The 24,976-nt window shown below is 41.9% G+C and overlaps 2 protein-coding genes across 2 annotated transcripts; both read right to left on the bottom strand.

Moving 5' to 3' along the window:
- Positions 1–209: 209 nt before the first annotated feature.
- Positions 210–14,892, bottom strand: igfbp7 (insulin-like growth factor binding protein 7). Its single transcript, XM_069189394.1, has 5 exons — positions 14,393–14,892; positions 8,067–8,176; positions 5,903–6,019; positions 2,376–2,502; positions 210–1,483 (listed from the first exon to the last, which is right to left on the bottom strand). The coding sequence occupies exons 1-5, from the start codon at positions 14,814–14,816 to the stop codon at positions 1,464–1,466; spliced, it is 798 nt and encodes a 265-aa protein (XP_069045495.1). The 5' UTR covers positions 14,817–14,892; the 3' UTR covers positions 210–1,463.
- A 365-nt stretch (positions 14,893–15,257) lies between these two features.
- Positions 15,258–24,973, bottom strand: cox18 (cytochrome c oxidase assembly factor COX18). Its single transcript, XM_006629754.3, has 7 exons — positions 24,910–24,973; positions 22,710–23,103; positions 21,131–21,231; positions 18,934–19,100; positions 18,590–18,705; positions 17,831–17,938; positions 15,258–16,132 (listed from the first exon to the last, which is right to left on the bottom strand). The coding sequence occupies exons 2-7, from the start codon at positions 23,091–23,093 to the stop codon at positions 15,965–15,967; spliced, it is 1,044 nt and encodes a 347-aa protein (XP_006629817.3). The 5' UTR covers positions 23,094–23,103; positions 24,910–24,973; the 3' UTR covers positions 15,258–15,964.
- Positions 24,974–24,976: the final 3 nt, after the last annotated feature.

The following is a 24,976-nucleotide window of genomic DNA, read 5'->3' as shown; positions in this document are numbered from 1 at the left end:
GCGGAGATCGTGCAGAGAAAATCTATAAAATTGGCGGAGATGTGATTTAATTTAGTTATAACACTTTATACAGGTCAGTCATTAGAGATAGAACATCTTTATATAAAACTCCAAACAATTTTTCACTTTCTTGGGTTTTTTAAAAAAAAACAGTAAAAGTTCCATCAGAAAAAATTGTAGAGGATACTATGTTCTTTTTTTTAAAAAAAAAATGGTAATGTCTTATCTGAGAAAAACACAGACCACGCTGACTGGACTAAAGAATAAAAAACACAAATTGTCTATATAGGTTTTGGATGACGCTTGGTCCCACTCCCCAGTTCCTACTTTAACATTTCAGCCATCACAGACATAGCCTTTTTACAGTTTTCACTTTGAATATGACCATTTAGATTTTCTTGGTGTTTGTGGTATTCAGTTTTGCTACTTAAGTTAAGAGCCTCATTTCAGTACTTCCCTAGATCTTTTAAATGGACATGACGGTAAACAGTGAAGGACTCTCAAACGTTTTAGAATCAAAATACATCTGCCCTTAGGTAAATAGAACCTGTTGACCATACAGCATCGGGGAATGCACTATGCTGAAATGCTGGCCCACTTCTAACCTTTTATTGGAGATAGAGGTATCACAACCCTGGGTCCTTTATCAACACCCCAAAGGAGTTATACAAATGATTTACATTTTTGTAGCTGTTGTAATGTCCTGTTGCTTTATATTTTCTTGTAATTCTCTGCTGTAATATAACAAGCTGTCAGTTCTGGATAATTCAGCTTCTGAAAAGAGATCTTAAAGTTGCTAACCTGGAATTACAAAGGGAAATAATGCTTTACACACAGCCTAAAAGTCCATTGAAAGTCAAAGACCTTTTAATGATGAAACACTGAAGTTTACTCTCTGATTTCAGGTTGTAAGAAATCTATTCAAGCCTTTTTTCCATCATTCTTCTCTCCCTTGAACACTTCCTGTGGATTGGTTTCAGGATGTCCTTTCAAAAGCTGGTTTTATGGGATTGTTTGGTTGTCATGTTGAAAAATAGGGAAGAATACCTGCCACCACACACAAAAAAGTCCACTTGTCAGACATTTGAACTGTTTTCCTCTGCAGTTACAATTCCAGAATACCTGAAGCAATCTTGACAGATCTACCATCCTGTAGTACATTTTAAATAAGAAATTAAAGAAATAAAAAGAAAGTTCCAGTTATGGAACTTCACTATCAGGCTTATTCTGTCAAACACTAATCTAAATGTGCATTTATGTGTTCTTTAAAAAATACAGGTTAAATATTTTTTTTATAGACATAAGAGTGGAATGCAAGCATTTGCAGTGCTGGTGTGCTGAAGATATTAGTTTTGCGCTGGATTCAAACTCCTAACTCCATCCGGGCTGCAGAGCTGTGTAGGCTGTTGATGGTGCACACTGCTCCTGACTCTCAGGTAGGAACACACCATGTCCGCTCCATCTCAGAGTTCGTCGTCTTGAGCTGAGGGCACAGAAACAGCAATCAGTTTCACTGCAACCAAGATCACCTTTCATTAAGAAGCATGAGGTTTGATGCAGCAACTGAAATGATTGTCATTTAAAATAGATTACATAAACTGATAGTTACAACTGGAACAGGAAAAAGTTAGAACAGATGTCTCCCTGAGCTCACTGGGTGAGAACTAAAGACGTAACGGAATAGGGTGGGTTTTTAGAGCTTGAGACAATACAAACCCATGTAACCATTAAAATATGACTCTAATGAATTCTGAATAATGCCTGTATCAAGCATATTTACTGTGACATTTTTTCTTACACACCTACCTTAGATGCGTAAGAAAATAGGCCTGTGTAATTCTTTACTGGCATGTGTAAATATGCATGTCTGGTAATGCTAACTGATTAACTGAAAGTTACACAAGAAAGCTTGCATAGCACAATTAGGGCTAGAGCTTTTCAATGAAGGACAGGTGCCCTGGGCCAAATCAACCCCCTAGGCATTCTGTTTCGTATGTCTAACCCAAGAACTGAATTCCTCTAGCTAGAGAAAGGCATTCAAAGCCTTGAGAAAGTACAGGCCTGCTTATCTAGCAAAATGACAGTCATATGTGGACGTGGAAGCAGAAGGAGCAGGGATAAGATATTACAGTTTTTTGTCTTCTAAACTCTGAAGCCATCTAGCTCTCTTGCACAACGAGGGCATTTTTTCAGGAAATTCATGTTGGCCCCCTGTGACTGTGATCAGCAAGGTGTGTTTTTTGGACACCCGGGGCTAAATGGCAGAGGGACACTGGGGTGAATGACTCTTGATGTGCTGCCTACTTAGACTGACTCAATGTCTGAAAGTATCCAGCTACAATCAGCACTTCACTCGAAGTAACTCAACCGGTTACCTTGCTGAGCTGGGATGCCATCAGACAAGTCTGCCACGTTGATTCTGCCAACAGCAGATGTTTCTCCTTTAGAGTTTGCTGCATGGCACTCATATTCTCCGGCATCCATTTTGGTCAGTGGAGAAATCTGAAACAGAGGCATGAAGACAGATACGCTGTGTCTCAGATTCCTCTGGCAGTTTGCTATTAACAGTCCAGTTTTCCATTGTGAGAAGGTTAATTGATTTACTCTTAAATGGAAAAAAAATCCAATTTGTCAGTTATGTTTTCACCTTTGTTGTTTACTTTAACTACTAATTTACAAAGTTTTAAGTCTGATACACATATGCATAAACATATAAAACTGCTCTGTAGTCTTTTTGTAATTTTTTAAAATCAGGGACATCTTACTTTATTTTGTTATCATTACTCAGAAAACATTACTGTTTCATAGAATGTTTTATTAGAGTTTCACATAATGATCTGTAGTAATCAATTGGCTAGCTGATTTTGGAGAGCATTACGTTTTTTCAATTGCTCACATACATCCAAAGAATGTTATAAAAATACTTGTGTTTATAAAGAAAATAACAAAATCCTGCAAATACTTCTGCAGAATACCATTTCTTTGTTCAACAACTTAAATCCTTATAAGGAAAAATCACTGGTAACTAACGCTGATAAAGAATACACTGTATTTTAACAGAGGGTACAGTTTTGATTTTACTATCCCAATAAACTTGAAACAGAAACACCATCATGAATGAAGCAAACAAACAAAAAATGTTTATTTTAGAAGCTGATCTTTGCCACCAAGAGCCAAATGTGAGATTTTAATCCATATAACATTATACAATAACAATATTTTATCTTACAAACTTTCTTCTATCAGTTTTTAGTACCTGTGGTGTACATAAGCTAAATTATGTGTTTTTATGAAGCATGGAAATAACCAGAACTAAAACAGTCAACTGCTGAAGGATATCTGATACAAAAAGTAGGAAAAAAAGAATACATACCCAAAGACTACAGAGGTGACATCTAATAATAAAATCAATAACAACAGCAGACTCTCCACTCTCTATATCCGTAGCATAGATATCAGGACAATATGCTATCTGGTACAAATGTAACTATTTTTAAATTGAGCCACACTCTTGGCGTAAAGCCATTCACTAGTCAACACAGGTACTTTTACATGAATAAACAGCCACAAACAGTTCATTTTAAGTCAGACATTACTTTTAATAACAATAATAAGGCAAAAGTAATGCTGTCCCAGCTTCGCTAATCACAGCAGTCTATTAATCCTTGATAAAGAAGCTAATGTTTCCAAAAGTATTAAAAAGATTTTATCTTATCTATAAAATCTTAAAAGAACAGCTACTATTTATGAATCTTTGACTCTACATTCAAAACTTTAGACAATCATGATGAAAGATATTGTGATACTAGAGGCTAACGTTTTCAAAGATTCTGTCTGCTTGTGTTGTGGAAAACATTAAAACCTTAAGGCCTTACTTTAGGGTTGTTTAAAGCTTGTTTAGAGTCTTGTTTTAAACAAGGTCAGTCAACCCAAAAGCACAAAAAGTCTCATTTTCTTAAAGCCACTTCAAAGCCACAGACATTAAGTACAAAGATGTTTCAGAGGTGTCCTCAGACACATTCTTCAAAAAACTAAAACTTCTTGTGAGCAGATGTGGAATTTCACATAAAGGGGTAAAAAACGGAGACAAAATTAAAAGTTACAGTAAACAGGTCACAAGTCTATAATCACAAGCTAATAGCAGTTAACTATGCTGGAGAGTGAACTGACACCAAGAAAATGCTACCAGTCACCTTTGGAAACATGCATGAATGACTGCTGCTTAAAGCGGATCTTAAGAATCTGTATTCTGGGGGAAGGCAAACCTCAAGAGCTCACTGCTGATGTTTTTACACTAGAGCTTGCGGGTCAAGATGTAAAAGTCAAGAATTATCTAAGAGAATAGAGGAGCAAGTGAGTGGAAATATATGCTGTATATTCAAGAGGGAATATGGCGCCTCAGATCTTAACTTACTCTGTGAATTAACAACCACTCTTTTTTTATCAGAAGGGTTTACTCCACTCCCATCACAGAAAAAGAGGAAGCACTAATCCTGGAAGAAGTGTTAGTGGGGCCAGCAGGGGGCGCTCACCCTGCGGTCTATGTGGGTCCTAATGCCCCAGTATAGCGACGGGGACACTGTACTGTAAACAGGCGCCGTCCTTCAGATGAGACGTAAATCCGAGGCCCTGACTCTCTGTGGTCATTAAAAATCCCAGGGCATTTCTTGAAAAGAGTATGGGTATAATTTCCCATTTGCCCTTACCAATCATGGCCTCCTAATAATCCCCATCTATGAATTGGCTTCATTACTCTGCTCTCCTCCACACTGATAGCTGGTGTGTGGTGAACGTTCTGGCGCACTATGGCTGCCGTCGCATCATCCAGGTGGATGCTGCACATTGGTGGTGGTGGGGAGTCCCCATTACCTGTAAAGCGCTTTGAGTGGAGTGTCCAGAAAAGCGCTATACAAGTGTAAGCAATTATTAATTATTATTAATTACTAAAGAATTACTTTTTTAGTAGTATCTGTGTCCACTGTTACAAAACCTGCAGGGGACTTTTCAGAACAAATTCCCTGTGTTTCTATGTACTCCATTTATTTTTATATTCTCCATAGCAGCTGGTGTGTAAGTGGGATGTTATATAATGTCAAAATGTGAAAGTTAACACTCCCAGCGTTTGGTCATATGAAACATTTGTGTTCAGTTGACAACAGTTCAGTTAAGGACATACATTGCAGAAATGGAAAAACCGCAGTCTTGTTGGGAGAAGGAGTTAAGTTTAGTGTGTTATACTATTTACCCGTGGTCCTCTAACAAAAGGACGAAGACATCCTGACCTACACATGGCAAGAGGAACTGTGGTTTCCAGAGGCAAGTGATTAGTGAGAAGTATCTTTCCAAAAGAACTCAGCTGTCTGTCGTTACACTTCCACGTACTCGAACGCTGAGGTCCTCTTTATTTAACGCACCAAGTCCCCTCTGCAGGTGTGTCGGGTAGCCAGTGAGAGAGCGACCACAACACACCTGGGAGCTCTGAGGGAGAGTGAGAGAGTTCCCGAACTAGCCAGAGCTCCAAGACACTTACTGTAAGTGTCGTTGGGCTAAAATCGAAGGACCCCCCTGTACGAGTGACCAGAAGATGAGCCACAGGGGCGGCCATTATAGAGTTGAAACCACTGGTGAAGCTTCTTAGCGGCTAAAGAATATTTTTCTTTTCCTTATTTTAGTTTGCACCATGACCCCCCGTGCATTTTGTTTCTCCCAGAGCCTCCAGGCTTTGTTCTGTTTACTGAATAAAGGGAGTGGCGGCGCAGGGACTCAGCTCAGCCTGTAACAACGTGTTCAAGTTAAAGGAGACTTTCTGACGTGGATACCGCCCGAGACAAAAGAGCCTTTAAGACAAAACTCTTCCTGGCCGGGTTTGTGCGCGAAGCCCACCCAGCGGCGCAGCACTCACCAGCACCCAGCCGGTGACCTCATGCTTCTCTGGCCCGCCACGCGTCTGGATGGCCAGGTTGTCACGGTCACCAGGCAGCAGCTCCATCTTCTCCTGACCCTTGCTCGTAGTTACGATCTGACATCCACGTAAAAACGAGAGAAAAAAAGGAAAGACCTTCACGTGTCACTGATTTAGCTCTGAATGCCATCCTTTTGCCCGCCTTGCAAAACATTCAAACACAGTGGGGCTGTTCACAATTCATCTCAGGATTGCCAGCCAGAGGCCAGGATCTCAGTCATACCAAACAACTTTGACAGGATGCAGATGACAGAAAAAAAGAGACAGTCATTTATTGGTTTGTCAGTCAAAACAAGTACATGTAAATGGAACTTGAGTTGTAATTACTAGAAAAAAAGTGATTAATTAGACATATGGTTAATATGCAGTAAATACCTTGCAATACCAAAAACGTAACCAATGGAGTATGGGACATATGGTGCAGTAAAAGCCATTCAAAACTGGGTACTCAGCTTTAAGGTAGATTTTCTCAAACATGCATGATCCTCATTATAAAATCATAGATACAGACTTGCCACTTTTAAGCATTTTCTCATGACTTTACAGCACTGTACTGTACTACTTTAGTGATTGTCTAATAGAGTGACATTACAGTAAACTTTATTTTATACAGCACTTTTAAAGGTGGCTTCTCAGAGCACTTTTTACAGAACAAATAATTGGTTACACTTATATAGCACTTTTCTGGACACTCCACTCAAAGTGCTTTACAGGTAATGGGGACTCCCCTCCACTACCACCAATGTGTAGCCCCACCTGGATGATGCCACAGCAGCCATAGTGCACCAGTACACTCACCACACATCAGCTATCAGTGGGGAGGAGTACAGAGTGATGATTCCCAATTCAATGAGAAATGTGGACAGGATGCCAGAGTGACACCCCTACTCTTTTCACGAAATGCCCTGGGAATTTTAATGACCACAGAGAGTCAGGACCTCGGTTTTATGTCTCATCCGAAGGATGACGCCTTTTTTACAGAATAGAGTCCCTGTCACTTTACTGGAGCATTAGGACTGCAGGGTGAGTGCCCCCAGCTAGCCCAATCCAGATACTGACAAGGTTCACACCTGCTTAGCTTCAGTGGGTTGTCAGTTGTGAGCTGCAGGGGGATATGGCTGCTGGACATATTATGCTTTAGAGAGGTATGTAGTTCTTTAGTGTTACTGTACACAGTGACCTTTGGTTAACTCAGAGTACTTTCTTGAAAGTCCAGTCATGTGCTGTCTTGAGTAACCTGCAGCTGCTGGGCTGCTTTTGGTGTGTCTGCAGTATGTGTGTGTCTGAGTATGCAGGGGTGGATTATGAGGGACTGCTACATGAACCTTAACAGTGGTATTATAGGAAAGCAGAGAGCTGTCTGCTGTTAGCTGAATAACAAGTTAGTTACTACACCAGGGGCACATCAGACTTGGGCTGTTCACAATATCCTGACAGATACACTACCTGACACACTGTCGGTTATATTAATCCCTCTTGTGACGGAGTTTAGGAAGAGATTGAGGGTGTGGTGTTCCCTTGATCTTAGCAGTATCTTTTTTCTGTTTTTTCATGTGACCGGCTGATATCTACTCAACACAGAAACAAATTGTCCACAAGCACATCCTTGGGCCCCAGCAGCTGTGTACTTTCATCCATCTTCTGTCAAACCAAGACGGTGCTTGAAATTTAGGTTTCTTTTACAAGAGACACAGTGAGGACTGTGTTAAGTACAGAATGACATGATAACTTTGTCTTGTTATAAAGCATCTTCTTAAGCTTTATTCCCATTGGCTTCCTTGGTCAAAACAGAAAGCTGTGCCAATTGACTCTCAAGTCAATTGTGTCTCCTTCCAAACAATTTATACAATTTATACACGCCAGGGATACAACTACCCCAGATGCAAATGGGGTTACCTTCACTCCAGTTTGATGTGGTGTCATTGTTTCCCATTTTATAAACTGCATTGCGACTAGCTAATTTATCATAAGTACCCTCTTTCCACCCCCTTTTAGTTTATCAAACCCTTTCTGAAAACCCTTGACTAAAACCTCAGCAAACAAGTCAGATAATCAAATAGCAGTGCTCTGTCCCCCGCTCTTCTGTTAGAAGTGATTGACTGACCTTTTTCCAGGTGAGAACAGGTGTTGGGATTCCTATAGCTTCGCAGCTCAGGTAGACCTGGGCTCCAGTCACATTCCAGATCTCTTTAGGAGGAGTCACAATGACAGGTGCTGCAACACGAAGAAATATTAAAGAGGGTTCGTAAGTTCAACACAAAGCCAATTCTCAGTTTTGCCATTTTGTTTCCTTGACAGCATAATCTTAGCAAAAACTTTCTTTTTCTTCAGCAATTTACTGAACACAGGAATGGACATAAAATTCATGAGAAGTTTCCAAGGCGTGCATAAATTTAGTCAGGCATTTTCATAAACCTGTTATGCATTGATTAGTGCAAGGCATCAGTGCTTTCAGACTTCCCACAGAATCTAAAAGTAATCCATCACATACACTGTAGGCAGACATCAACAGTGTCTCTGAAGCAACTGTTAAAAAATACACAGGAAAGCCAATTTATTTTCACATCTGGATTAAAAGTCCCTTAAAGAAAAATACTTTAGGACCAACTTATTAAAAATTAACATTAAATACTTTTTTTTAAATATGAGGCTAATTTATTTATTTGAATATCAAATAAAAATATAAGAAATTACACGAGAGAGTAGGCAAAGCTTGGGTTACAAATACAGTACTTGAACTTTTAGTGTAAGGAAGTATTTTACTGGCACATTCTGATCATTCCTATCATGTTTTTTAGGTAAAAAGTTCAGTTTTTCTAGCTGGGTCATGAGACAACAGAATGAGAGAAGGTCATGAGAAAAGTCTCACATGTTAATTTTCTAAACTGACACTAATTTTCTAAACTACGTCTGTCCATATTCTTCTGTTTCAGACAGAAAAACAGGGTCACCGAGTTCTGGTATGGAATTAATTTTGGGTTGTACATTGTCACTATCTGCCTCATCTCTGAACGGACCCTCCTATGAAACCTGTCTGAAAACACGCAATAGAATAAAACGCATATAACTTCTGGTATATTTTACATTATCATTTGATTGTTAAATCTTTCAGACTACTTAATAATAAACACTTCTGCCTGCAGGAGGGGCTATCATGCACTATTACTGCCTTAACTTTAAATAGATAAATTAGAAGAAAGTAAAACGGGATAATATAAAATTCACATAAAATTTTGGATAGCTCATTTTGAACAGGGAATAAAGATTCCATTTGCTGCAGTATTTGTCCTCCGTTTGGCACATAAATTGATCAGTTTAACCTACAGTATGTACATCAAGTATAGTTCTGGGTGATAGTCTCTCTTCATTAAGACACCACTGATAAAAATGCACCTCAAATGTCAGTTTATTACACATTTCAATCTTTTAATGGTTTATAAGTAAACTTTGCACTATGGAGTTTCTTCTTTTTGTATTTTTTAATCTTCCTTTGGCATGCTCAACTTTTTTAACCGAGTACAGCACATTACTACAAGCTACAAACGACTGAAAGATTTTTGGACTCACCCTCATAACTAATGCGCTAAAATTACAAATACTTGAAGAGTACATTCAGTGCCTCAAAACAAAAAAAGGATTTTTTTGGGGGGGGCTGCAAGTCCCGATTTTTCTAATGGCAATCCTTTGAAATCAGCCGGTCTAATTGAAGGGCAAATCGGGAGCCGTTTGAATTATTCCCATGGCATGTGATTTTGCTTACGGGGACTATTTTTACATTGACCACGATCAATTCACTCGCTAATCCAGGACGGGCCAGTCTTTGTCGTTAATCATGACAGGGTTCAGTGAGCTAGCGGCAGGCTTTGGTTTGAAACAACACGCTCATCCATGTCTCTACAAGTGCCGCAGAGGTATTTGATTAGCACTCTTTTCTTTTGAGGCTCAAAAGCCCTCTAGGCTGAAATTTCAGACAGCATGTCTATTCAAAGCCATGAACTGGTATTCGTGCCATCCAACAAGGCCCACTTGTTTCTTTAATTGCACTTATGGAACCGTTCTTGATTCTTATCTGTGGTCTTGTACTGTCAGTTGGATTTTAGATGATTTTTAGAGTAAGAGATGCCAGTGCAATCGCAGCATTACTGACAGCTGTTACTGTAACACACCTTGTCAGATACACCTGACAAGAGACAGGTTCTACACCATTCTGTGAGGAGAGTCTAGAATATACATGAACTGAATAAAATCAAAATAATGTCCCCCTTTTTCAATTAGGTATTTAAATGCAATTTAAGAACATAAGAAAGCTCCGTGAAGTTGCCCCTCCAACAGACAGCACAAACGATGAAACCCACCTCATGCGCTAGTGCTACGTTTGTGCTGGTTTGTGTCGCTGTACGTAGCGTTTGTGCTGCTTTTGTTTCCGAGATATAGCGCCTTGGGTTTTCGGGTAATCACGTGACTATCTACGAGGAAGTTTACAGATGCCAACAAACTCGGTACTTTGACTCCTGATTTTCATGAAAACAATGGGGGCAATTTGTTTTCCGAGTCTGTCTGATCGGGTGGGGTGGATGTTTCAATATAGCGCCTTATTTTCCTGGCTGTGGGCTAACTCTGTGACGTATAAAACAGCAAAGCCACGACTAACAGACCTTTCCGTTGTGATCTTTTGATCAGTTGACCCCAGACTTTGCAGCCTATACACGAATAAACAGTCTTACATTTAGGGAGGAGTTACTATGTTAGTTCATTGGGTTAAGTGTTTTGTTTTAATTTTTAACCATGTTCTCGAACATGTATTGCTTGTGTACTCCTTTCATTAGTGAAGAGACCAGTTTCCAAATTACCACTGGTACAACACGAGAGCCCATATTCACATTTTTAGGAATTAGTTTCAAGTTCGATATAACTTAACAATAAAAAACAAAATTGAAAGCACGAATATAATAATACAATGATCATATACTTTACATTTCTATTCATTTTTGAAGTACAAAGCAGAAGGTGTTTCCCCTACCTTAAATATACGATTACAATTGTTCGAATACCATGTATTCATAATAGAAAGCAGCGGAGACAGTTATATTGCAAATAAAAAAATGTATGTATTTCGAAGATTAAGGGACATTTTGAATCAATAAAGACGTTAAAAAAACAAGCCGATGTAGTAATTTTTCAAATAAGTAAAGCATTTTAAAAACAGATTCTAATTAACAGTAAACAAGCCGATCCAGCTGCCGCTGCTAGCTTCAACAGCTCTCAGACCCGTGGTTGGCTAAACCCCCGAACAGTCCGGGCCGCGATTGGGTGAAGAATCGACACTCTGATTGGGTAAAGCGCCACAGCGGAAGTTCTGTGTGTACTGTGTGTGCTGTATGAGCACACTGGATATGCAGTAACACATCTATTGGATTCCAATTACTGATCAATCGCAGACAAAAAATGTCATGTCATTCCCCCCCGCGCCCATATCGCGACATGAAAGGCCTTATATCGTGATATAACAAAAACTGCCAAGCCCATGTCGCGACATGAAGCCCCTATATCGCGATATGACATACCCCGGCAAAAGTGCCCCCCTGTCGCGATATGAAAGGCCTTATATCGCGATATAACAAAAAACTGCCAAGCCCATGTCGCGACATGAAGCCCCCTATATCGCGATATGAAATATCCCCCCCCCCCCCCCCCTCTCCCGACAAAATGCCTCGCCCCCATGTCGTGACATGGAGTCCATATGTTGCGATAGGGCATACTCTGACAGGATATGCTGACCCCATGTTGCACAAAGTCCATATATTGCAACACAAAATCATATATATCGCGACACGTCCTATCTGGGTATATCATGTCCTGATATGAAACCTTTGTTGGGACAGCGGTGCCAGGGTGGCATGGAAGCAAGGGGCCACTCGAGATATACACTGCCACGATATACATGCCTTATACATGGGGCCCCTATCATGACGTGCTGCGGAGGTCTTGTCGCGATGGTATCCAACAGTTACGCGTTTGGCAACAGCGTGTCAAGCTAATCGATCCAACGATTTAATCCAGCCATTTCTTGAAGGAAGCTTGTCCCATACTCCCACAATCCTTTGTGCAAAGAAATGCGTTTCATTCTTGGTTGTAAACGCACTTTCACATAGTTCCCATGTGTGCTCTCTGGTTTGTATTTCAATTTCCATTCGATAAACTGGGCTGACTTTTTCTCTCAGAACATATTTAGAATTTTTGTGTCAGGTCTCCTCGTAGTTTTTTTTTTTCAAGACTAAAAAATGTCAGTTCTTTTAGCCCGTCAGTGTAGCACATTCCCTCAAGCCCCTGCATGCATCTAGGTGTTCTTCTCTGGACTGATACCGGCAGAGCAATATCTTTTTTTTTCTAACTTGGTGGCCACAATTGCACACAATATTCTAAATGAGATCTACCGACTGCAGTGTACATTTTAATATAACATCCCATTATTTAAATTATACATTTTTACTTTATATCCTAACATTTTGTTTGGCTTTTTTATTCCTTTCCCATATTGTCTAGAAGATGTAGATGCTGTGTCAACAGAAACAGAAAAGAAAAGTCTTTTAGAAAAGTAGCATTTTCAATCTCAGAATTTTCCATTTTGGGCTAATGCTTTTACTAACGTTTGCAAAACTTTGCTTTTGTTAACACTGATCATCAATCGGGCATTTATCCAGTATTATATTTCGATTTCATCTGCTTCTACAGTGTATACAAATCCTGTTCACAAGTGTCGCCACTGGGCTTTAAATGATGTTGAACTGGCTGGGGTGGTCAAACTTTTACACAGCACTGGTTTAAATGATGGCTAGAAACCAGACCAAGCTGAATTTCTGCTAAAGCAAAGGACGTGAGGAGTGTTTCACACCTGAGACGGGACAGGAAGGAATGTGAGCCGATTGCTTCGCGTGTATGAAAGCGAGGTCCGCTTGCGTGCAATTCAGATTCGGGGCGGAGGGAGAGTGAGATCTAGGGAGCTGAAGGGGCAAGGGTCCTCTCACAGAAGACTGAGCTCAGAGTAGCTAGAGCCTATCCTGGCAAGCAACGGGCACAAGAGGTACACCCTGGATGAGACTCCAGTCAATCGCAGGGTACACACACACAGACACAGGCACACTCACACTCACACAAGGGTCAGTTTTCCCAAAGGTCTATTAACCTAGAAACCGACTCGGAACACAGGGTGAACACAGAGAAAATATACACGCTAACAGAGAAAATACAAACTAGGTGTCCGTGTTCCTGGGACTTGCATTTCAAGCCACTGCGTGTATTCAGTCTGTGAGACTCCCTGTTTGACAGCTCGTCGAAGAATGAATTTCTACGATTTCGTGCACTGGACACGTTATCAAGAGGGCTTTATATTTGAGCACCAAATATACAGCGACGTACAAATAATTGCACTATAGAGCAAATTCATTGCAATACTCATACAGGTGGATGCTGCACATTGGTGGTGGTGGAGGGGAGTCCCCATTACCTGTAAAGGGCTTTGAGTGAAGTGTCCAGAAAAGCGCTATATAAGTGTAAGCAATTATTATTAATTATTATTATTAATTATACTATTTTGGATTGTGGGTTGAACTGTGGGCTCATTTATCTCATCTAACCAAAACATTTTTACGCGTTACACCTTTTAGCACACCCCGAAATGAATCAAAACAGTTCGTTAGCGGAAAAGCGGTGGCCTCGGAGCAAGTGGTGTTGCTACTACAGAAAAAAAAAACACTACCTTGTCGAAATGATTTTCAGAGGAAAATGTGTAAGTAGTGCTATAGCCGCAAAGCGGCAACTAAAGTATTGTCTAAATACGGTCTATTCCGTATTTACTACATGCAAATTAACTGTATATTGCCAAAAAAAAGAACGCAAGATATACAGGCAACATTTCTAATATATTGTTTTAGTTTCAAATTAAATTTCAATATAATATCTCGCCAACATAATTTGATTTTTACATTGTCTTTTTATTCGCGTGACCTTCTTTTCCCGCTTTTAAGAATTATAGTTTCACAATACAATACCAGAAAGACTAGTGCAAAGGGCATCAAAATACATGTTTTAATACATAAGACCCCAGTTTAGAATTTCCGTGATTTATATTACTTTAAGTAGAGCTTAAGGTTTTCAGGGGCTGGCTCAGTACTGTACTCCGGTGGGTCGTGGGATTATATTAGACTGCTGTTGTACTGTTGAGCAAAGGAATTCACTCAGATTGCTCCACGAAATGCTCTGCTCTGTTAGAGCTCTGTTGTTCTCGATTGAGTTAACAAATAAAAAAATGCTAATTCCTAAACGCTTGTCACAGTGGTGTAAATAAAGGTCTCACTTGAGTAAATAATACAATAATACAATGGATGGGGCATCTTTAACATCATTTATCGAACAAGGAAGACATTCTCTCACCTTTTTCGCACTTTCCTTTATTTAGCACCTTGATCTCGGGTTGCTTCATGCTTACGGCTTTCTTGCTGGCCGCTCCGAGGTCACAGCTGTTCTTGTAGGTGACTCCGTCAGTGCCGCACACTTCGTGGGCGCCCTTGCAGGCACACACCCCGGTTTCTCCCTTCCTGCCCTTGCCGCTCTTCACGCACTCCATCCCAGCCGCGCAGCGCCTGGAGGAGCTGCCGCGTCCCCCGCAGGGATCCCCCTGCCCGGCAGCGCAAACGGCACAACACCCGCAGGAGTCCTGAACCGTGCCCAGCTCGCAGCCTCCCGCCGGGAGAGGGGCGCAAAGACTGGGCTGGCACGGAGCGCAGCCCCGGGTACCACGGTTAGATACCGTGGCCGAAACGGACATGGAGAGCACCAAAGCAAAAAGCACCAGCATATTTAAATAACAGGAACCCCTGTGCTCTTCTCTTACTCGTCAATATCCACCTCGCAAAATGAGGCGACAGTCCTCTACACCAAAACTACACTAAAGCTGCTCCCCGCCCACTATACTTAATCGCACCCCTTACAGTCCAAGTTTAGCTCGCTCCTTATTGCTTAATTTCCCGAAAATATGTAACAGTTATAACATATCCTTCTAATCCAGTACAATACTTAAATTGGCTTCCTAATGAAGATAATGCAATATATGATTTTATAAACCTAGTTTAGTTTATTAATTTCTAATACATAAATTATGTTTTATGAATTTTATTTCACGCACATTTTATTACCGTTTTCACTGTTTCAGTGAAACATTTTTAGTCAGTTAAGTTTCTTAAACTCTCCCAACACAAGAAGACAGTTGGATGTTGAACAGAACCGCTCAGTTCAAGAATAAAGTAAAACACAGAATACCAGTTTAATTTCGAGAACGAGAACAAAGACGTTTTATCTTCAAAATCGAGGATTGATTGAATTTACACTTTACACGAAAACCAAACACCTTTAAAGAGGTGTGCTTGTGGAAAAAAAAAAGGTTATTTTCTTAAGTATCGTTTTCTGGGGGAAAAAGACATAAAAAAGGACATGGAATATCCCTAAAGGTCTTATCATGCTGGACAGTACTGCAAAACTAAAAGCATTCTCATGTGAAACTTTTTGTTTAGGGATGGGAATTGGTCAGTTGCCAAAAATTCCAAGGACGCTGAATCCCTGCCTCTCTCAACAGCTAGCTTCCTTGAGTTTTTACATTATGTACTCAACACACATTCCAATCCATTCAACACTCCCACATGAATAAAATGTCTCCTGCAGTAAAAGCTTTCCAGTCTTCCATGGTATTAACATACCATATACAGGTGTTGTGGAAATAACGTCAGACTTCCACCAAAGCCAAACACAAAACCCTACAAAGGTTTTTTTTTTTTTTACTTTCGTGAGGCCTGTTGAATCCTCAGAAAATTCCAGATTTTCTGGATTATTTTTCGAGAGGGATGCGTATATTCCACTGGGAAAGCCAGCTCCGCAAGAGTTTAAAACCAGGAAATGAATCGCACGGCAGAGCGGTCCTCCACAGAGGCCCGGCGTGGCCCGGCACCAGGGCTACTTGAAGTATTTGGTGACAAAGGCGGAGGCGAGGTCTCTGTACGGAGTCTCCGAGTCGGCCCGGCTGGGGGGGATCCGGCAGATCCTGCGGAAACGCGGGGAGCGCAGCAGCAAGTTGTGCCCCAGGCCAACGCAGCTGGAGCTCAGCCAGTACAGGGTCATGGACTGCAGGAGAGGAAGCACACAGGACGTCAGACTAAACAAGAGCAGCAGCTTGGACAAACAGAACACACAGCATTCAGGGTCAGACGTCACTGGAAGAGCAAGACAAGCTCAACACGGAAGAGCAGATCACAGCGTCCTGGGCGCACCCAGTTTAGGAAAACAAAGTCATTTAGCCGACACCGGTCCAAGGGCACTCGTCTGCGGAACAAAAGAAGCATAAAATGCTACATGAAAACTCATGGAGAAGGGTAAAAACAAAATAAATCAGTTAATACATTCAATTCACGTTATACGATGATCAAACCAAGGTACAGAAATGATTAAATGACCAAAGCACAAGGTAGAATAACTGAAGTAAAAGGTAACGCAAGACACCAAAACTGTACTGCAATCTAAGGATAGAGTCTAAAGAGGAAGAGGTGCCTCCACACTTGACACGCCCCCTGTGTAATGCCACAGTACTGTACACCCCACCTGGATGATGTGACGGCAGCCATAATGCACACGGTACCTCACCACACATCAGGTTTAATGGGGTGGAGAACAGAGTGATGAAGCCAGTTCATAGATGGGGATTACTTGGAGGCCATGACTGGTAAAGGCCAGGGGGAAGTTTGGCCAAGACTCCGGGGTAACATCCCTACTCTTTCCGGGAAACGCCCTGGGATTTTTAGTGACCACAGAGATTTAGGACTTGGTTTTACGTCTCATCCAAAGGACGGCACCTTTTTACAGTCCCTGTCACTATACTGGGGCATTAGGACCCACACAGGCTGCAGGGTGAGTGCCTACTAAGGGCCCCACTAACACCTCCTCCAGCAGCAACCTTAGTTTTTCCCAGGAGGTCTCCCATCCAGGTACTGGACAGGCTCACACCTGCTTAGCTTCAGTGGGCTGCCAGTTGTGAAAAGGCAAAGCATACTGTGTACTGGCAAAATATATATATAGGACTAAGTATATATACAATTAGCAAATTACACTGACATCCAATATCTTGTACACATAACTATCAGTTTGATCCGTTGAAAACTGTTATGTTCCTCATCCCTCCTCTAGAGGGCGCTCCACCCCTTCTAGTTATCATTAGTTTCTATTATTTCCTGGAGCATCTCGTTTGCTTTTTGGTTAAAAGCCTCGCGTCTATGCAGTTACAGGCTCAGTACTGGAATATGGACGCCACATGGTTTGCCTATTTTCCGGGTTGTCTGATGGCAAGCCTTTTCCCCGGCATCCTGACTGCCTGGTCCTGTTATGTTTTTAGTTCCTGTTCCTGTGCCGGTTCCGACCCGGTTCCCGTTTTTAACCGTTTGCTTGGATGGATCTCCCAGCTCTTGGATTAAGGACCGCGCCCCGACTTCCCTTTTGGATTTCCTTGGACTTGGTTGCTTCCGCATTTCCCCCGTGCACCTGCTCACTACAGTCACCGCCCCCTGCTGTGTCAATCCATCCTAACCCCGTTGTACCTTCCTCCGTCGTCTTTTACGGATTATACCGTCCGCATAGTGTCTTTAATAACGCACTCCACGGGAGTCAAAACCGGCTCTCGTGACAAAAACAAAAACACATTACTTGTAATTCATCAAAACGTGACATTATTGGTGTGGGAGGTGAAGACCTCCAAAAATAACTGTGCAACACTCAGCACTCGACCCCACAGAGACTCAGTTCTGGAACTCAAGAGGGGAATGTCATACTCACCGAGGGCACAGTAGCTGCAATTGGTATCATCACCAACGAAATCCCACGGATAAAATTGGTGATGTACTTCTGGAACCTGGACACTTCAGTTCTCCGTAAAGAGAAAATCTGAAAGGGGATGAAAAAAAGAAAACTCCATCCAGCACGTGAACATTTATCTGGATATTAAAAGGAGATTCGAGTTTCCCACAAAAGAATAGTGACACTGATCTATCCATCCATTTTTAACTGCTTCTTTCAATTCAGGGTCACAGGAGCCGGAGCCTATCCCATCAAGCAATGGGCACAAGGCAGGAAACACCCGAGAAAAGACATACGCACACACAGACAAACAAGGGCCAGTTTTCCCAGAAGCCAATGAACCGACCAGTATGTCTTTGGCCTGTCTTAAGAAACCAGAGCACTTGGAGAAAACCAACCCATACAAACTAAGGGAACACATACGAACTCCACACAGACAGCACCCCAGTGGAACCCAGGGCCCCAGTGCTGTGAGGCAGCAATGCTAACCACTGCGCCACTGTGCCAACCTCTTAATATCATTATACAGTTCAGACATAACATAGTTTGATTTAGTGGTGAAATAAAATCAGGAGTCTTGTCTACACAGATTAGAAGATCTGTCCTTTCTCCTTTCATTTCCTAAGAAGGAATGTTCACTAACTCTGTAAGGAAACAAATTAGTTGAATCAGAAAAGAGTTGTTAGGCTTGATGGGGTTAATGTAAGGTGCTGAGTATCCTGAGTGTAGGAAACATACCTCTACAATGATCAAGTTGACCAGTCCTAAGGAAACTGGCATTATCCAGGTGGGATCAGGCAGTGTGAGATCAGGAAACCAAAGGGCGCCCCCTGCTGCGAGCTCTGATTGAAAAGCTGTGAAACAACCAAAGATTGGGGTTTAAGGAAGCCGAAACGTAATGAGCAAAGCTATAGCATTTACTTGACATTCGCACATGTGAAGAAAGGCTTCGCTCCATAATATCCCCGAGAATGCATTTGCATGCATTTTTCCACAGTAGCAGTTTTTGCCCGTTTTGCGATACAGGTAGGCATCTACACACACATTGAGCAGTATGAATGAAATGCAATGCCCCCAAGTACCTCTAGAGGAGTCGCTAACTCCCAGACTCATGTTGCGCAGAGCGAGCGACAGAAACACCCACATGGGGATCTGAACCCAGATCAGGAGGCTGGCTTTCACCGGGTGGCAGTTGTCTCGCACGTATAGTTCAGACACGATGCGGCGCAAGTTCTTCCTGAAATGGTACCTGAGCGACAGAGAAAATGGGTGTTACTCTATGTCCAGAACAATTTAGAAAACCAGACGGGCCCTCCACACTGGACATGAGAAAAAAAAAACTAAACTGGAAGTGTTTAATAAAGTAACAATAATGCTATCATTTATGAAGTCGACTTTCCAAGAGACAAGTTTCTGGCAATGTACAATCAGCAAGGTTATGTCACAAGAGTGTAAAATTCAGGGGAATAAACAGCAAATTACAATGAAAACCACAACTGCCTGGACTGTGATCAATTTATGAAGGTTGGGTTTAGTCAATTAAATTATTTGGGATTTAATACTGAATTATACAATGATAAGCAATGGAAGAATCACTTTAAAAAATAAGAAAATAAATAAAATGTCCAACTACCTGTAGAAACCAAGAAATTCGAGCCTGAAGTGTTCATTTGTCCAGCCAAGCTTTATTGTATGCATACAAGGAACCACAATAAGCACCATAATAGTTATAGTACCGATTGCAGCTCAAAGTGGATATGGTCCTACAGAACTTATATACACACGTCCCCCCCCCACCTCCTCCTCCCCCTCCTGTCTTTGATGTAACCGAAGGAAATAGAAACCTTCCTTTGTCATCAGGTGTTTAGTGTAAACATTTACCATCTGGGGGGATCAAGGGGAGAAAGCCTCTGTGATCAAGCAGGCGTGACGGTTACAGTTTAGCATGTAAAAGCCATTAGCAGGCTCCATCATACCTTATAAATTATCTAACATACCTATTGATAAGTTCGACTTAAAAGGAAAAAAGAGGAACATTCGTATTCCTGCAGCACCTATTATTTGTATTTCTGTGTGAAAGTTCTCAAAATGTGACTGGATGTTGCTCTGATTAAAAGCAATTTGCTGCCGGGGCAAAAAAATCTTATGAAAACCTCTGTGATGACACCACAGGCATCACATTGCTGGGATTTAGGACACCCTTCCTCAGCGTAAGCCACTACATTTTAATATGCATTTGTCATATTTGTGAAATGTGTGTCTGTATTTGTGAAAGCACATAGCATGAGCAGCACACACTGCTCGGCTATAATCTTCAGAGTTTTATTTGCATTATATCCCCTCAGCTTGGAATGCACCTAAATAATGCGGACCTGCGTGTATGCTCCTCCCATGCGTCCAGCTGTCTGAGCCATCGACCATTTCACATGCTGCTGAGCTCACACTTCCTTCCTGGAGCATTCGCAGCCATTGGACGAGACATGTGTAGCTGTCTGACATCACCATTGGCAGGAAGCAGGAGCGGAGGTATTCCTCTAGCCAGCTCAGGGCAGCCCAGCCACTGTGAACTTCTACTTGGCAGTCCTTATGCTGAATAAGGCTCAGTCATAAATTGAACAGTATACGGATCTGCCTTGATCAGGAAAAGGCTTACCCATTAAAATGTGATCTATTTGCTGGATTTGTTTAATATTATCACATATGGTGTTGTTAAACAAGAATGAGAAAAGGTCAAACAGTAATCTCACATCTCTGCTCCCCAATTATAATGTGGTGCGTGCTGCCCACAGCTCTGTGAGCACCTTTTCTACAGGTACATCTTCCTCCACAGCAGCTCCCTGTTTCATTCCTCATAAGTGAGAAAAAAGGGTTTCGGCAGAACTGACCAGTCATTTCCTCAAGTTAATGCTGAACACTAAAGTATTGAGATGCTATTTCAAATCGTCACATTTCAAATTTGACCAAACTACTGAAAAGCCCATCATTGAAAAGAAAGATTGAACAGAATGTATAAAAAGAGATTTGATATTTATTATGAAGTGCCATATCTAAAAACCTTTACAGCAAACCAATTACACAGTAAACTTTTCTTATTTGTGATAAAAATCCCAAATGGCTTTAATTACTGGATACTAAAAGTACCACAGAAAGGCTTGAACAAACAGAAATCTTACCAATTTACAAATTAAACAGAGGAACAATTATTACCACAGACTAAGATAAAATTGTAACATGCTCTTTCAATGGCTTTTGGTGTCAACATGCAAGGCAATTTCTTACCGAGCGACTTTCTCAGACCAGCCCAGCTGTTTGGCCCGGACGGAGACCTCATATCGTAGACGCTTGGCTAGCTCTCCAATTTCAACTTGCAACGACTCAATCTGGCTGGTGAAAAGACCGAAAAAATGTTACATTACCTGGAAAAGCTTTTTTACAGTTCCAGCAAAATCTCAGCTTGTAACATAGCAGGGGCTTTCTATAGGTTCTGCTGTCAAAGGTATATAAAAAGAAATAAAAATATTTCATGACATTACAGTCACCCTTTATTGCTACATCCAGCCCACTTCTGCTTCAGAAACTGTATTCTGTATTAAACCTAGAGATCTTCTTAACACAGATCAGATTCCACATCCTGAAACCTTGCCTTTAAGATGGCACACTGTCATACAGCAGAAGGACACTGACTGTCAAGCAGCTCCCACTGTTTCTTGTAAATGGCTTTATGCAGCCGGGCCAGCAAGTCAGCGTAACATTGACCAACAACTGCTGTTCTTTGCAGCTAGTAATTGCTTTACATTAATACATTTGCAAGCCAACTTAAACTTTGATTCAGTTTCCGCAGCAGAGTCTGTTTCTGGACTGGTTGCGTCTGAGGATCATCCAGATTCTCTGGCATTTTAAATTCCTTCAACTACGGAGAAAAAGCAAGGGGCAGGCTCCCCTGATCACAGCAGTCATGTCTTCCCTCCTTTCATATGGATGGGCAGTTTCCCTTAAGAGCATGTAGTGCCCTCAAACAGCAGATTATGTTGCTGTCAACAAGGAGCTGTGAACACTACAGAGTGCACAAGCTCTTCTTGACAATCCTCACTGTGGTGGAGTTAAAGTCAATCATTTACTATCTGTTCTCCCTCAGCCAGGACTGCAGGGGCCTAATTTTGCCCTCTTTGAGAGTTTCCAATCAAAATGCTGATTACAGCCACATCACCCTGCAACTCACAACTGGCAACCCACTGAAGCTCAGCGGGTATGAGCCTGGTCAGTACCTGGATGGGAGACCGACTGGGAAAAACTAAGGATGCTGCTGGAAGAGGTTTTAATGGGGCCAGTAGGGGGCTCTCACCCCACAGTCTGTGTATGGTCACTATACTGGGCCACTATTCTAGTGCTCCAGTATAGTGACAGGGACACTATACCGTAAAAAAGGTGTCGTCCTTTGAATGAGACATAAAAGAGAGGTTCTGTGGTCATTAAAGTCCCCGGGTGTTTCTCAAAAAGAGCAGAGATGTAACCCTGGTGTCCTGGTCAAATTTCCCCCTGGGCTTTACCAATCATGGCCCCCGAATAATCCCCATCTACAAAGTGGCTTCTGTTCTCCTCCCCACTGATAGCTGATGTGTGGTGAGCGTTCTGGTGCACTATGGCTGCAATTGCATCATCCAGGTGGATGCTGCACACTGGTGTTGGTGGAGGGGAGTCCCCATTACCTGTAAAGCGCTTTGAGTGGAGTGTCCAGAAAAGCGCTATACAGTATATGTGTAAGGAATTATTATTACGGACATATTCAAAACATATTAGTAAAAATGATGGGTTCAGGCAAAGTTTAAAGTTGACACGGAATGCTGGCTTTGAAACAGACCTTTGCTATAATGGCCATCTGGTAGGTGCCCAGGGGCAGCGTGACGGCCGTCCTCAGGGCCACCGTGGTGCAGGCGATGCTAGCCCACCATGGCAGCCCCGTGGCCTGCTGCGTCAGCGCCAGGAGCCCCTCCGTCAGGTGGACGGGCGTCGAGTCCGCGAGGCTCTCGTACCAGCTGGGACCGGCTGAGGCAGCCGAAGCCGCAGAAACCAGGCCCCTGCTCTGCAGCACCGCGCTGCCCGGAGATCTGGAGAGACGGACCCCCTCCCTGCGGGGCAGTCTTTGGTCATGGCAGGAGGCAGTGCAGGCCATCTTTAACGCCCTTCTTGCGCAGGGCCTTGGAAGTGCGGCCATTAACAGGCCGGCTCTACTCTGCCAAAGCATGAGGCACGAGCTGAAAGAAAAACATGGGCCAGATAAAACGACTGTATTTACCCTTCCTAGAAATGCCACGTTTACGATGACGACATTACTACATTCGATTAGCCAGCTGTTACATCACCCTGCAACTCACAACTGGCAGCAGGTGTGAGCCTGGCCAGTACCTGGATGGGAGACCTCCTGGGAAAAACTAAGGTTGCTGCTGGAAGAGGTGTCAGAGAGGCCAGCATGTGGCGCTCACTCTACTGCAGTCTGTGTGGGTCCTAATGTCCCAGTATAGTGACGGGGACACTGTACTGTAAAAAAGGACCACCCTTCGGATGAGAAGTAAAACCGAAGTCATCATTAAAAATCCCAGGGCATTTCTCGAAAAGATAGGGGTGTTATGCCAATGTCTTGGTCAAATTTCCCCTCTGTCCTTTACCGATCAAGGCCTCCTTATAATCCCCATCTATGAACTGGCTTCCTCACTGTTCTCCTCCCTGCTGATGTCTGATGTGTGGTGAGTGCACTGTGCACACTATGGCCGCCGTCTCATCATCCAGGTGGTTGTTGCACATTGGTGGTGGTGGAGGGGAGAACCTATTACCTGTAAAGCGCTATATAATTTGAAGGAATTATTATATTATTCGTTTTTAGTTTGTCTCCCTTTCAGCTACAGCATTTGGAGCAGGCAGACATGCTTGGCAACAACATTATTTTACATACAGGGAGTTTGGTAAAAAAAAAAGTGCACTGAAGATCAATAACAAGATGTTGTTCTTTACTCTAACTGTTGTGGAAGTGTGGAACAAACCTTTATGTTGCTCAACATAAATATGTTAAGAAAAATTACAAATGAAATGAGGGAATTGCTTCAGTTTTAACAGAATGGCTGATTAGTTTATACTCCGAATCCCACCTCAGGCTCTTGATTTTAGACACACCTGCCCCCTCTGCTTCATAGGAACAATAGGTTTATTCTATGCTGAAAAGAGAAGAAGAAAACACAGCGTTTCGGCCGTGAAGCCTTTTTCATGTGTGAGGTTTCACGGCCGAAATGTTGCGTTTTCTTTCTTCTCTTTTCAGCATGGAATAAACCTATTACTTGTTCCTTTGCAGCCTACCCACCCAAACCTCCTCGGCTTCACGTTCCCTTGTTGATTTGGAAGAAGTCAATGTTTTGAGGATATTAAATTCTTTAATCAGGTTACCATATAATCGTCTCTGTTCAGGACTAAAAAGGCTTAGTTCTTTCAGCCTGTCAGTGCAGGAAATTCCTTTGTCTCGGAATGTAGCTGGTTGTTTTTTTCCTGATTGACTCCAGAGCGCTAATGCCTTATTTTCGTCTTGGCGTTCGTACAAAAATAAATGGACAAATAGACGTTACAGTAATAACAGGTTATATTTTATTAGGGTTGTATGACTCACAACAGAAAGGCATGACCTGTTCATTTTAAGTCGTTTGCATATTTCATTATCATAATATCGTTATCATAAAGAATCGATTCAATTTTGGTCCGTTACAGTTAGCTGAGAATTGTTTACTGTTTCACTGCTATCACCGTGGTCCTTAGTATTATTCTTCCAGAATTAAAAAAACAAACAAATAGGGGTTCGTTTTAATCATTACATAGCGATCTTAGCTGTGAGGCTGGAAATATCATGAAGGTCATGAAATGAATGAAATGAAGAGGTACCTTGTAGTACCGTTTGCATTCTGAAACCCCAAGAGTCATTCGAAAACCTTAGTTTAAAGTGAAAAGTAATACAGATGTTGTTCTCATAAACAAAATACACTGTTGTATAGTTCTACAGAAAATATTTAAAGCACATTTACCTTTCCGTAGTTTATGGTGTACGGGTCGCTGAAATATGACGTCACAGTACGCCCTCGCTCCCGGCAT

This window comes from Lepisosteus oculatus, chromosome 1 (assembly GCF_040954835.1).
Source record: "Lepisosteus oculatus isolate fLepOcu1 chromosome 1, fLepOcu1.hap2, whole genome shotgun sequence".
NCBI lineage: Eukaryota > Metazoa > Chordata > Actinopteri > Semionotiformes > Lepisosteidae > Lepisosteus > Lepisosteus oculatus.
Note: the sequence above shows the minus strand (reverse complement) of the source record. Positions and strands in the feature narration are given on the sequence as shown.

Excerpts from the sequence above, each read along its gene's own strand:
- igfbp7 (XM_069189394.1), bottom strand. The coding sequence starts at position 14,816 with ATGCTGGTGCTTTTTGCTTTGGTGCTCTCCATGTCCGTTTCGGCCACG. Across the intron at positions 6,020-8,066 it reads CTGTTCTCACCTGGAAAAAG|ATCGTAACTACGAGCAAGGG; the intron begins GTCAGTCAATCA and ends CGTGGATGTCAG. Across the intron at positions 2,503-5,902 it reads AGGTCACCGGCTGGGTGCTG|ATTTCTCCACTGACCAAAAT; the intron begins GTGAGTGCTGCG and ends CCTCTGTTTCAG.
- cox18 (XM_006629754.3), bottom strand. The coding sequence starts at position 23,093 with ATGCTTTGGCAGAGTAGAGCCGGCCTGTTAATGGCCGCACTTCCAAGG. Across the intron at positions 21,232-22,709 it reads AGATGGCCATTATAGCAAAG|ATTGAGTCGTTGCAAGTTGA; the intron begins GTCTGTTTCAAA and ends TTCACCAGCCAG. Across the intron at positions 16,133-17,830 it reads TTGCAGCTACTGTGCCCTCG|TCCATGACCCTGTACTGGCT; the intron begins GTGAGTATGACA and ends CCTCTCCTGCAG.